The sequence below is a fragment of the Peromyscus leucopus genome, chromosome 1, assembly GCF_004664715.2.
Source record: "Peromyscus leucopus breed LL Stock chromosome 1, UCI_PerLeu_2.1, whole genome shotgun sequence".
Classification (NCBI taxonomy): Eukaryota; Metazoa; Chordata; class Mammalia; order Rodentia; family Cricetidae; genus Peromyscus; species Peromyscus leucopus.
In genome coordinates this window covers 185,053,898-185,068,495 of record NC_051063.1, presented here as the reverse complement: position 1 = coordinate 185,068,495, position 14,598 = coordinate 185,053,898, and the positions used below count along the sequence as shown (strand labels likewise).

At 43.1% G+C, this 14,598-nt stretch overlaps 1 protein-coding gene across 4 annotated transcripts in view; it reads right to left on the bottom strand.

Annotated features, from left to right (window-relative positions):
- Positions 1-8,269: 8,269 nt before the first annotated feature.
- The window catches only part of LOC114687921 (leukocyte immunoglobulin-like receptor subfamily A member 3), a 62,314-nt gene continuing 55,985 nt past the window's right edge, over positions 8,270-14,598 (bottom strand). For 3 of the 4 annotated variants that reach the window (XM_037202160.1, XM_037202157.1, XM_037202162.1), the window contains exons 7-11: positions 9,400-9,504; positions 9,271-9,313; positions 9,072-9,109; positions 8,809-8,858; positions 8,270-8,726 (exon numbers count right to left, since the gene is read on the bottom strand). In XM_037202160.1, the coding sequence (XP_037058055.1) occupies positions 8,562-8,726; positions 8,809-8,858; positions 9,072-9,109; positions 9,271-9,313; positions 9,400-9,504 (401 nt within the window). In that variant the 3' untranslated portion in view covers positions 8,270-8,561. The remainder of the gene's footprint in view (positions 8,727-8,808; positions 8,859-9,071; positions 9,110-9,270; positions 9,314-9,399; positions 9,505-14,598) is intronic. The other variant, XM_037202158.1, reaches the window with a different exon arrangement.

Below are 14,598 nucleotides of genomic sequence, written 5' to 3'. Positions count from 1 at the left end.
CAGCATTCCTCAGGAACTTGTGAAACAGTTCCAGTCTTCCAGAAGGAGTCATCTCCCTTATCTCCGACAGAAGAGACATGTGGCTCTCCACTACCCATGCCTGTGGTTGCATATCAAAGCCCATGCTGGCCTCCAGGCTCCTACCATCCATAGTCACAAGTACCTATTATACATTTCAAGTTCACCACACTAGCATCCTGACCCTTCTCCCATTCCCAGGCTTCCCTTCTCCTGTATATCCATTTGTTCTCCATATAACAGCAAGGTTTTCCTCTGCTCCCACTGTCTCTTGCTATCTCCGCTATCTTCTGTTATTCCCACTTTCCTATCCCTGGCTTGGCCAGTCTGTTACTTGTTCTCCCTACCCTGGACTCTTCCAAATGCCTCTGGATATTCTATTCATCTTGCTTAAACAAAAACCTTCCCTCCTAAAGGAGTGGCTATGTAGGTGGTTTCCTTATCATGCCCCCCCAAGTACATATTCCTACTAGGATCATTATAACTTCAAAAAGTGAAAATTATCTCATTCCTGCAGGATGGAGCAATTGCTTAGCAGTTAAAACACTTGCTGCTCTCCCAAAGGACCTCAGCTCAGTTGCCAGTGTCCACATTGGGCTGCTTTCAACTGCCTGTAACTCCAGCTCCAGGGAATCCAATGCCCTCTTCTGAATCTGATGCCACCTACACATATATGTGCAAACTCACATACGTACATATAATTATTTTTTAATTGTCCCAGCCCTAATGAGCTTTTGGCAGGTGATGGCTGATGATGGAGGGAAAGTCATCTTTCTTCAGGGGTTCGACCAGTGGTAGGTTGCCCATCTTTCAGTGGATGGCCCTACACATATATGCATATGGGAAGCACTATAGATTTAGGAGGTTATAAAAAGAAGAGGAGGGGCAGAGGAGGAAGAGGAGAGGAGAGAAAGTGCCTGGAGACGTGACTTAGTGATCAAGAGTACTTGCCGCTCTTCCAGAGCACCCCAGTTCACATCCCAGCACCTACACTGGGTGGCTCACAACCACCTGTAACTGTAGCTCCATAGAATATGATGCCCTCTTCTGGCCTCTGCGGGTACTTGCACACATGTAGCTTATACACACATAAATAAAAATAAATCTTAGAGAAGAAGAGAAGGAGGAGGAAAGAAGAGGCATGAATTTGGGAGAAGGGTGTGGTAAGAGTCCTAGGAGTGGGGATAGATATGACTAATATGTTATATTCATTTATGAAATTACTACAGAATGTGTAATAAGAAATGAAAAATAACAAGTGCTAGTGAGGAGATGTGGAGAAGTTGGAGCCTGTGTGCCTGCTGGAGAGAATGTTACATGGTACAAACACTGTGGGAAAAAGTATGCCTTGGTCTGTTTCTCAGAAAATTGGGAATCATTTTACCTCAAGACCCAGCTATACCACTTTTGGGCATATACCCAAGGAATGCTCGATCCTACCACAAGGACATACTTGTTCAACTATGTTCATAGCAGCATTATTTGTAACAGCTAGAACCTGGAAACAACCTAGATGCCCTTCAACTGAAGAATGGATAAAGAAAATGTACATATACACAATGGAGTACTACTCAGCAGTAAAAAACAATATCATGAAATTTGCAGGCAAATGTATGGAACTAGAAAAAAATCATCCTGAGTGAGGTAACCCAGACCAAGAAAGACAAACATGATATTGACTCATTTCTAAGTGGATATTAGATGTAAAGCAAAGGATACCAAAGCCCACAGCCCCAGAGAAGCTAAGTAACAAAGAGGACCCTAAGAAAGACTCATGGATTTCCCTGGGAAGGAGAAATAGATGAGATTTCCTGGGTAAACTGGGAGTGAGGGTGGGGGATGAGGGGATGGGAACTTGAGGGATTGAGTTGGTCAAGTTGGGGGCAGGTCAGAGCGGGGGAGCAATGAAAGAGATATCATGATAGAGGGGACCATTTGGGGGCTAGGGAGAAACCTAGTGCCAAGGAAACTCCCGGGAAACTACAAGGATGACCCCAGATAAGACTCCTAGCAATAGTAGAGAGGGTTGCCTGAACTGGTCTTCTCCTGTAATCATATTGGTGACTACTCTAATTGTCATCAAAGATGCTCTATCCAGTAACTGATGGAAGCAGATGCCAGCCACAATAGTAAACATAGAAGTCAGTCAATCATAGCACATGCCTTTAATCCTATCACTTGGCAGGCAGGGATCTGTCTGGATCTCTGTGAGTTCAATGCCACCCTGGAAACAGAGCCAGGTGTGGTGGCACATGCCTTAAATTCCAACATTAGTTAACCATCGAGGTCTGGAGGTCTGTACAGATAGACAGGAAGTGACAGAGCTGGTCAGGAAGAGGAAGTGATGTAGCTAGACAGAGAGCAAATGAGATAGCAGAACAGAAAGGCATATAGGTGTGGGTATACAGGAAGTAGGTCTCTTTGGAGACTGAGGTGTCGGTGAGGTGAAGTTAGCTTGTGGCTTTTCCTATTCCTCTGATCTCTCAGGTTTTCACCCCTATATCTGGTTCTGTGTTCTTTATTTAATAAGACCATTTAGCAATTCATCTACATATATGTTCTTTGTGATGTGTGTATGTATTTGCTATGTGTGCTATGTGTTTTCTTGTGTTTTATGTATGTGCGTATGTGAGAAAGAATTCTGTTGGGGGTGTATTATTTGCTCTGTGCTCTACATATGTTCTGTATACAAACTTCTTCTTTTCATGAGGTCACCAGTTATATCAGATTGGGCATCCACAGTACTACAATATCAGTTCATTTTAACTATATTAACTATACCTTCAACAACGTATTTCTAATAAAGTCACATTCTAAGCCACAAAGGGTCAAGATTTCAACATACAAATGTGAGGCTGCCATGCATCACCACATACTTAATATGAAATAAAATCACATTGTTGCTGCAACTTTAGAATTTTGCTATTGAGGAAGACCCAAAAAGGAATAGATGAATTTCCCTGGAAAAGGGAAATAGAGAGATCTCCTGGGTAATCTGGGGGCAGGAGTGAGGGGCATGGAGGGATGGGAACTTGAGGGAGCTGGTTGGGTGGGCTGGGTGTGGGAAGCAGGTTGGGGGCATATGGAGGAGGAAAGTAACAAAAGAGACATCTTGATGAGGTGGCCATTTTGGGGATAGGAAAAACCTGGTGCCAGAATTCCCTCAGGAATCCACAAGGATGACCCCAGCTAAGACTTCTAGCAATGTGGAGAGGATGCCTCAACTGGCCATCTACTGTAATCAGATTGGTGACTACTCTAATTGTCAACAGAGCGACTTCATTCAGTAACCGATGGAAGCAGATGCAGAGATCCACAGCCAACACTGGGCTGAGCTTTCTTCAGTCATGCTGAAGAAAGGGAGGTGGTATTGTATGAGCCAGGGTGATTATGATGGGACATCCACAGAGGTAGATGACCTGAGCTCTTGGGAGCTCACAGACTGGACCAACAGGAGCCTACATGGAACCGACCTAGGCCCCCTATGTGGTGTTAATCTAATTGTACTGAAATATTATTTTGATTGTATGTTAATAAATAAAGTTGTCTGGGGTCAGAGCTATTAGAGCCATAGCAAGAGTGTGCGGTGTGGCACACGCTTTAATCCATAAGATCTCTGTGTGTCAGGTCAGAGCTATTAGAGCCATAGCAAGAGTGTGCGTGGTGCAACGCTTTAATCCATAAGATCTTGTGTGTTCAGGATACAGTCAGCATTGAGACATATACCTTTAAGACTAGGGGCTGTACATTCAGACAGTGACGAGCAGTCATTGTTTGGTTTACAACCAATGAAAGCAGAACAACATACTTTAAAAAAACGAACGACAGGAGGTAGTCTCTTTTCGCGAAGCTGGACAGCAGGAGGAAGGTGAGATTTTAGCTCTGAGCTCTGACTCTCGACTTTTCTTTTACATTGTTTCTGTGTTTCTTATTTAATAAGACGGTTGGTTACATCTACACCCCTACATGTGTTGTGTAGTTTGGTCTGTTTGTAAGGCTCCTAGCAGTGAGATCAGGACCTGTCCCTGGCACTTAGCTGGCTTTTTGGAATCCATTCCCCATGCTGGATTACCTTGCCTACAAGGGGAGGAGCTTGGTCCTGCCTCAACTTGATGTGCCATGCTTTATTCAAGTCCATGGGAGGCCTGCCCCTTTCTGATTGGAAACAGAAGAGGAATGGAAGGGGAGAGGAGTAGATGGGAAGCAGGGATGTGGGGGGAGAAGAGGAAACTGTGGTTGGTAGGTAAAATAAATGGAAAAAGGTTATTTAAATAAAATTTTAAAAAATAAATCTGTTGTTGTTGTTGCAGCTGCTGCTGTTGGTGATGCTGTTTTGAGACGGGGTCTCATGTGCCATGGACTGACCTCAAACATGTTATGTATCCAACAGTGACCTTAAGCTCCTGATCCTCCTGCCTCCACCTCCCAAGTGCTGGTATTACAACCACGTGCCACCACATAGTTCTACAATTTTCACCTCTCCAATTCCCAACAGTGCCAAACATTACGCTAATACGGTCATATGGGCTTGCATTTTTCTCCTGTCTTAAAGAACAATTTACAAGATGCATGCACACTGTGAGGCTAGCAGGTGCAGAAGCAGGATCTAAGCTACACCTCCAAGTGCCAATCATCTCTCCCTTCCCAGAAACGGCCACACCATCCCCAGTTCACTTCCACTCCACATTCTCAGTTTCTTCCAATTCTTCTACTCCCCACGCAAAACTACCTCACAGCAGCCCACTGCCCCTGCAGTCAGCTTTCTTCTCAGCTTCCTTTTCATTCTTTTTCTCTTTGGCAACTCTTTATTTTATGTATTATTCATGCACGCATATAAGGTGAATGTATCAAGTCTACCTCCCATTCCTTCCCTTACAACTTCCCCCCCCTTTCCCCCACCTTTCCCTATCAGATGTCTTCACATTTTTTTTAGAGACAAGGTCTTACTTATGAGTCAGTTCTCTCCTTCTACAGTGTAGATCCCAGGGATCCAACCCAGGACTTCAGGCTCAACAGCAAGCACCTCTACCCAGAGAGCCATCTGACCCAACTCAGGAGCTCACTCTCTAGCCCATACTGACCTGAAAGTCACTGTGTTGCACAGGCTGGCCTTGATCTAGAGGTAATCCTCCTACCTCGAGTTTTAGTTGAGACTGCAGCCGTGAGTCACTGAAATGACCCAGGAGAGATAGTTCTTGACAACCACACTAATGAAGCCAATTCAAAGTATATAAGTCCTTTTGTTAGCCAGAAACCAAGAACACGGCTCATCCCTCTTCATGCCAGAGCTTGGGGATATAGCATTTTTAGAGACAAAAATCACAATTACATCACTATTTGAGGAGAGTCTGAGCGACACCTATGTTTTTACAGAGTGTTTTTTGTATTTTCCAGATACCACATGACAATTATTTCTTTTTTAAAGAATTATTTATTTATTATGTATACAGAGGAGGGTGCCAGATCTCATTACAGATGGTTGTGAGCCACCATATGGGTGCTGGAACTGAACTCAGGACCTCTGGAAGAGCAGTTGGTGCTCTTAACCTCTGAGCCATCTCTCCAGCCTGACAATTATTTCTGATTTACACTTCCTTTTAGTTATTTTAGTTTTATGTTTTAGCCTACACAAACACCAATTCTTCTAGTTAATACATCTGTACCATGGTCAGAGTCATGAACAGTCCCAAAAGCTTTGTCAAAGTGGATATGGCTGTGTGGGGGGAGGGGAGGCTGAGGAGTTTCTAGGCATACACAAAATAGAATAAGGACAAGATGATTTTAGCCATTTCATCACCATGCCTACTTCCTACCTTTTTTGTCAACATTTATTGAAAGCTTTATTTTTGCCTTAATTTTTATTCTTTAAGAATTTCATACATGAATATGATGAAACACAATCATTTCTGTGGGGAACAGATGAAGTCCTGAGTGAATGTGTCTTGTTGGCATGGACACAGCCATGTCAAGGACCCCAGTGCCTCAGACACATGGAAATGGCAGAGCCTTCCCCAGGTCACCCTCATAGGGATGGCAAAGCCTTCCTCTGGTCCAAGAAAGAGTGTTTACAAATTATTTGGCCAGCATGGGCAAAGCTGCAGCCACAGCTTCCTCTTCCATGATGACTCAAATTGATACTTCTCCCTTACAGAGATCTTCCACTGAGACTAGTTAACCCCTCCTTGTGCTGTACATAATAACCATATAAGTCATTGGTGCATTCCATCAGAGTTACTAGCAGTGAGAGAGTGGAACAGTTGTAGAGGTGGAAACACAAGAAAATAATGAAGAGGGAGTATGAGCAAAGTACAATGATATAGATGTGTGGAAATGTCATAATAAAGCACATTATTGTATATGCTAACTGAAAACTTAGTAAAAAGTAAAATGGACAAAGACCTGGATTTTATTTGTCTTCAAGAAGATATAAACTTCCCAGCAAGCATTCAGAAAGGTGTTTGGTATCACTAACCATCTTATAAACGCTAAACAAACCCACCATGAGATATCACCTCAAACCTGTTAGGATGTCCATCACCAAAGAGAGGAGGTGACAAAGGGTTGACAAGGGGGTGGAGAACAGAGAATTCTTGTACACTGTTGAAGGGAACATAGACTGGCTCAGCCTTTAGGGAAAGCACTATAAATGTTCTTAAATAAATTTGAAAAGACCTGTCTACTAGGTTATCCAAATCACCTCTTCTTCTATGTGCACAAATAAAATAACACCACCACCTCATAAAGATTCTCGCACTCCCATTTTTGTTTCAGTATTATTCACAGTACCAAGTGATGACAAGAACTATCCCTATTCTTGACTTCTCCCTGGTGCCTGTCGGTCTCGTTAAGCAAACCTGAGTGCTTTTACCCACCTGGGAACCCAAATTTTCACTGAAAAATCTCTAGTGGGTGACTACCTCTCCACTTTCTCTATTAGTTACTTCTCTGGTGGCTATGATAAAATTGAATTGAAGAACAGAGAGTGTCCTAGTTACTTTTTCTGTTTGGGTGATTAAAAAAAAAAACACCTTGACAAAAAGCAACTCGAGCCGGGTGGTGGTGGTGCATGCCTTTAATCCCAGCACTCGGGAGGCAGTGATCTCTGTGAGTTCGAAGCCAGCCTGGGCTACCAAGTGAGTTCCAGGAAAGACGCAAAGCGACACAGAGAAACCCTGTCTCGAAAAACCAAAAAAAAAAAAAGCAACTAGAGAGAGTCCAAGGTTACAGTCCATCATGGTGAGGAAGTCGTGGCAGCAGGAGCCTGAGGCATCTAACGTATTGTACCCACAACCAAAAAGAAGAAAGCGATGAATACTTGTGTTCAATTGACTATCTCCTTCTTATATAGTCCAGAATCTCAACCCAGGAAATGCAGTAGGCAGTCATCCCACCTCAATTAACCTAATCAAAATAATCGCTCACAAGCATGCACAGAGCCCAGTCTCCCAGAAGACTGTATCTCATCAAGTTGACAATTGAGAGTAATCATCACCAAGGCTTTATTTTGACTTAGTTTGAAGGTGTAGTCCATCATGGATGTAGGACACAGTGGAAGAAATTGCCTGTAGTTACAGTGGCAGGAGCATGATACAGCTGGTAATTCTGTAGCCATAGTCAGGGAGCAGAGAGAGATCAGTGAATAATGATGTTACACTTACTTTCTCCTTTCTATTCAATCTAAGACCCCGGCCCATGAAATAATATCACCTATACTCAGAGTATGTCTTTCCACAACAGGTGAACATCTCTGGAACAGCTCTGAAAAGCACACCTACAGGTGTGTCTCCTAGGTGATTGTAAAACCCTTCAACTTGACAGATAAAGTTAAGGATCACACTGTTGAGGTGTTCCGAAATACTAACAACCAGGAGTCCAGATTATGCAGCTTGCCTCTTCCAGTAGATGATGGAACTCATGTCTTACTAAGTTAACATGAGCCCAAGCTCATCTGCACATATCTGTAGGAAGAGTTTTCCTGTCCCGACCACCTGCTCCCAAACAACTGGCAGCTGCTTCCCATCTAAGTGACTCAGAGACTCAATATCATTTATAAATGCTCGTCAATAGCTCACGCTTGTTACTAACTAGCTCTTACAACTTAACCCATTTCTATTCATCTATGTGCTCATGACTTTTACCTCTATGCCTTTTTTGTGTGTCCAACTCATTCTCCATCCGGCAGGTGTCTCTTCTGACTCTGCCCTTCCTCATCCCATCATTCTCAGTTTGGCTTTCCCACCCAAATTTATTCTGTTCAGCTATTGGCCAGTCAGCTTGTTTCTTAAACCAATCATAGCAACATCTATTCGCACAATGTACAGAAGGATTGCTGCACAGCACACATTTGACAGGTACATCTATGAGTGAGCAAATCACAAGGAATCAGAAGTTTGCTGAGCAATGTTTACAAGCTCCAAGTTCCTTTGCAGTTAACAAGCTTCTCTACACTTGAGTCCGTTGGAGCTCCAGCTAATGGCTTGAGTTGAAAAATGTGAGAAGTGTCCTTCATGAGGCCACCCTGTGCTGAAGAAACAGTGGAACACTTAGCTCTGACTCTTCTCTTGGGATAATGTGAGGGTGGCATACACACAAGTATGTGTAGATGTGCCCTGAGGAGTATTGGAGGGAAGCGGATTCATGTTATTCCTGAAGTTCTCTTGGCATAGCTGTGCATAAGTCACCTCCTGTGAGTTTTCTGCTGCAGACACCTGCCATCACAAGATACAAACCATGAAAAGAATACACAGATGGGGTCCGGAAAAGAAGAGCAGGGTGGTAGGGTGGGCTAACCTGTGTGTCCACCTTCCTACAGTCCTCAGGCTGAATACCCTCCAAGTCATCTGGAAAGAAAGGTGAGAAGGTAGGCCTGTTTCACAGGAGTCTTTCAACTATATAGTTTTGTATTTTATGTTTCAGAAATGACCAACGGAACCCAGGGGAAAGACAGCAACATCACACAGCAAGGTGGCACCTCCCACCTCTTCTGCTTTTCCCTGAAGACCTCCTAAGCCCCACAAGCATCCCTTTCCTCAACAAAATTCACTCCACCTTACATTTATGTTTTTCCTCGATGTCCATGGCTGTGCTAGAACTGAGTGGAAAGAAAAAAATGTTAAAGTATGCCTGAGAAATGATACATAAATAGAATTTTTAGGAGCTATAGGGGCCCTGGCTTCAATCCCCAATACTCAGACAAAAATCTTAGATGGAGATGAATGGGTGTATTTATTGGGAGAGTCCAAATTTACCCACCTCTTATATTTCACATGGCTCCTGGTCTTACCATTGGAAGCCCCTACAGAGAGACAAAGGTCAGTCTTAGAACACACCACTCCCCATACACCCCTACCAGATTAATCCCCCCTGACTCTTGGGACATACTGCATTTGGCACAATGGCAGCAGAGGCAGATGAAGAGAAGAAGGAGGAACAGGAGGAAGCAAACAGCAGCAACTGAGACCCAAACCACAATGTGAACAGATGGACCTGGAATTACAAAAAAGTAGTGATCTGTTATTAAATGTCTGTTACATTAATTCACTCATTCAATCAAACATTTATTGAGTACATACCTTCTACCAAACACAGAACTAGGCATTTAGGAAACTATAGGAAACCTATGAAATGAAATAATTAAAGCAATCAATTCATGTGTTGCTCATCACATAGGTGGTGTCTATTATGACTCTTTAAACACAGGATCTTGCTATGTATCCCAGGATGACTTCAAACTTGAGAACATCCTGCCTTCAGCTCCCAAAAGCTGGGATCATAGGGATGCACCAGCACACCCAACTGATGAGACAAATCAAATACAATACCAAAGAAAGTTCATTCGGGGAGATGGTCCATAAAGAATAAGAAACCCCCAGCCCTCTGAGGCTGAAGGAGAACTCTTCCCAGATAGTCTACAAAGAGCATACACTAATCTTGACCAGGAGCCTGAGTGAACCACATACAGGAGCAGACGATCAGGAGAAGGCACATGAGATGTATTCTATCAAAAATTGGAGGTCAAAAGTGACATGCAAGAGTAAAAAAACTGAAAAACATTGCAAGCTATAATGACTAGACTAAATGAAATAACACCTGTCAAGTGATTGGCACACAATGATTAATGCACTGTCTTGCTTTGTTTTGTTTTAATGACAGGAACAGAGCCTCTTAGCAAATGGAAGAAAACTCTAAGTCAACATAACAGAGACTTGCATATTCACACACACACACACTATTGCATTAGTCACAGCAGCCAGAAAATTGAACCAGGCCAAATTAGACATCCATCCACAGATGAACAGTTAAAGAAAAGGTAGTCCCTAGACAGACTAGAACTTTATGCAACTGGAGAGAAAAAATAAAATCATGGTACTCATAAGAAAATGGAAGAAAGTGGAAATCATTATATTACACCAAGTAACCCAAACTCAGAGGATAACACATGATTTTACACATATATGAAAATTCCTTTTAAAATGTGTGTGTGTTTGGGGGGGGTCGTGTCTGTCTGTCTGTGTGTGTGTGTGCATGTGTGTGTGTGTGTGCGTGCGTGCGTGCGTGCGTGCGTGCGTGCGTGTGTGTGTGTGTGTGTGTGTGTTGAAACTAAGAAGGGGATCATGAGAAAAAGAAAACTCAGGATCCGTAGGAAATTGAAAGTGTAATGAGATTATGTAATAGGAAAGCAGCAATGAGGACTATCCTGGGAGAGAAAAAGCAGCAGTAATAATAACACATGTGGCTGTGAACAGAGATCTGAGTGCTGAGATTAAAGGTGTGTGTGTGCGCGCCATCACACTTGGCCTGAATTTTAATTTAAAAGTTAATTGAGACAGTCAGTCATGGCACATGACTTTAATGCCAGCACTTGAGAGGCAGAGACAGGTGGATCTCTGTGAGTTCGAAGTCACCCTGGTCTACAGAATGAATTCCAAGACAGCCATGGTTACACAGAGAAACCTGTCTTGAAAAATCAAAACAAAAACCACATGATTAAAAAGAAAGACGACAAAAGGCTGGTGAGATGGCTCAGTAGATGAGCATACTTGCTTATACCTGTAGCATGAGGATCTGAGTTCAAATCTCCAGCATCAACACACATACAAGCATACATGGAAGCATGGCTGTACATACTTGTAACACTGGGGTGTGGGGACAAGAGAGACTCAGGAGCCTGGTGATTCAGCCAGCTGAACCAAATCAAGTCAGCAAGTTTCAGGTTAGGTGATAGATCCTATCTCAGGGAAATATGGTGGAGGGTGGGAGAGGAAGACACTTGACACCTTGCGCTGGCCTCCTCAAGTGTGCATACATACCCACACCCTTGTGTACGTACATGCACACACACAAACCACACACCACTCACATTTTTAAAAGAAGAGAAAAGCCGAAGTGGGAAGAACTACTTTCCTTCCTACGGGGAGGAAGGAAAACAGTTGGCAGCAGAGAAGGGACACAGGAGAGGGCAGAGAGGGAAGGTAACCGTGAGAACCAAGAAGAACGGCACATGTGGAAAGATGCTTAAAGAAAATATTTTGTGTGTCCTAATCAAAAAACTCATGGGAATAGGAAAAGTAAGGGTGCCGGGGAGGCTTGCAGGAATCCACAAGGTTAACCCCACCTTGGTCTGCAAGCAGTGGTCCAGAGGGTGCCTGGACTGGTCTACTCTGGTGACTGGTCTAGTGAATACCCTAACTGTCATCATAGAGGCTTTGTCCAGTGACTGATGGAGGCAGATACAGAGATCCATGGTCAGGCGCCAGGCTGAGCTCCGGGAATCCAATTGATGAGAGAGAGGGCAGGTGAGGGACGTTGAGATCATGATGGGAGGGAGGACATGCAGAAATGACCGGCCACACTAGTGGAAGCCCATGAACTGTGGACTGGTGGCAATGGAGTCCCCATGGGACTGGACTAGGCCCTCTAGATATGGAAGACAGGTGTTTGGCTCGAACAGTTTGGGGGGCACCCAGGCACGGGAATCGAGATCCATCCCTGGTGCATAAGCAGGAAATTTCTTAATAAAAAATGAAAAGAAAAAATTTCATTTTTTAAAAAAGAAAATGCACTTGTGTTGGTAGTTGGAGGATGTACCTGGGAGACAAGCTTCTGGGCATGTCAGTGAGGGGTAGCCTAGATTCAGGTCATCTCTGGCCCTACCTGTGAGAGAGCAGACTGATTAGATTCACTGAGGTGGGAGCACCCACCCTAAAAGTGAGAAGCACCATTCTCAGGGCTCGGGTCACTGCATGAAAAAAGGAGAAAGGTAGCTGAGCTCAGGCAGCCTCTCCCTCTGCTCATTAAATACAGATATGATGTGACCACCTGCCTCAAGTTCCTGCCACCATGCCTTCCCACCATGATGGATGCACCTCGAGTCCCACAAACTGCAATAAAGTGAACCGTGACTTCCTTAAGTTGCTTTAGTCACGTGTTTCACCACAGCAATAAAAAGACTATACTATACTGTACTATACTATACTAGAACAGTAGGATATGAACAGAATGGGGATTTATTCAGACATAAAGATGAACTAACTGATGTAATTTTCCAGAACATATATGAAAATGGGGGTCCTCATATTGAGCAAAAAAATCAGACTCAAATAGTGTATGTTTTACCTCTTATATGGAATCGATGTGTATATATATGTGTGTCTGTCTGTCTGTGTCTCTATGTGTGTGTTTGTATGTTTGTGTTTGTATATGTATATATAGATATATGTATGTGTGCATATACATCTATATAATATACATACTCATGACATAAAGTAGAAAGAGACTGGGTAGGAATAGAAGACTGGTGGGAGTGAGAACACAGGAAAAAGAGTAACAGAGGTGAATATGGTCACAGTACAGGATGTACCTGAAGAACATGTCATTGTAAACTCATCACTTTGTGCAATGGATAGAAACTTACAAAAATGTTTGATGTGAATTTTCTGTGGGATGAACGGATATAAAATATTGGGTAGAAAGAAGAAAGACAATAAGGAGGCTGGGTGAAAGGTGATCTTGGGGTGACAGAGATCACATAACAAAGAAGGAACAGGATTTGAAAAGTGTTTTCAGGACACAAAAGACAGTTTGATAATGAGCCATGTGAGAACTGAGGGCAAAAGAGGACCCTGAAAAATTATAGTACAAAGGGGACAGCTGATACAAGGACTTATGTGAGGAGAATGCAAGGATGCTTTCCAATCTGGGGCTTTGTTGAGATATGTGCTAAATGTCTTCAAAGATAAATTTCAAATATCCCATTGGATATATAGTTCTGAACATCATAGAGGATTTCTCAGGTGCAGCAGTAAAATTAAAATCCATCATCAAATGTTGCATAGAAATGGATGTCTAAGTATGAGCAGACCCCACCAGCACTCTTGTATCCCACCTGCTCACATAAAAGCTCATCATGGGCCATTCCATTTTCTACTCTACACGGGATTTCTTCCCCCTGCCTCCTCATGTCCATCTTCCCATCTTTAACCCATGCACACTTGATGTTTTCTATCCCAAGTTTTCTATCTCAACTATGTTCCCAACTGGAACTTTCACGGCCCTGTGCCCTTTGTTCCCCACACCTGAAACATGTCGCAACTCTTAAAACCCCAAGACATCCCTAAGGATCAGAAGTTCTAAGATAGAAAGAAATAAGTCCCCTCCATCAAGAAATCTGGCACTACTGTTTCTGAGTTCTCTTCTGTTAATGTTTCCTGTATTCTCCACTGGACTGATGACTGTTCAGAGGGGGCACTCTGATGACAAAGGCTGGTGGGACAGATAAGAGTAGTACTCGTCCCTCACCAAGGAAACTTCATGACACAACAGAAGAAGACCGTTACACATCACATCACATCACATCATCACATCATCACATCACATCACATCACATCACATCATCACATCACATCACATCATCACATCACATCACATCACATCACATACACCACTACAAACACAACAAACCAAAATGCAGAGTTGTGCAGCTCAGATGCAATGGCTGATCTACAAAACAACCCCTACATTGTGATAGAGGGGGAGGAAAGAGTGTAAGAGACAAAGCATGAGGGAGTTTGTTGTGAGACTGTGTCTCCTACTAATGTCAGAGGCAACACACATAAAGTTTCACCAACATGACTGCTTAAACATGAGCTGGACAAGGACAACAAAACAGACATGCGAAAGTGGATGGGAGAAAGACCATGGGGCCTGGACCCTACATAAATAACTACAGGAAACTGGGAATTCTGAGAGAGGGAGAAATGGTCTTCCCCAGGGAGGAGAACACCAATTGGTTATCCAATGCCAAATGGTCAGCTCTGAAAACATACAACAACATTATACAGACTAAGGAGGGTATATTAGAAATATATACATGGATATACATATACATATATGCATGTAGCAACAATTAATGTAAAAGGAAGCCATGGATTTGAAAGAGAACAAGGGGGTACATGGGAGGGTTTAGAGGAAGAAAAAGGAGGGATGAAATGACATATTATATCATAATCTAAAAGGCAAAAGAAAAAACAGACGATCTCTTGAGATCAGAAAACCACCTTCAATGGATAAACTGGCAGATAC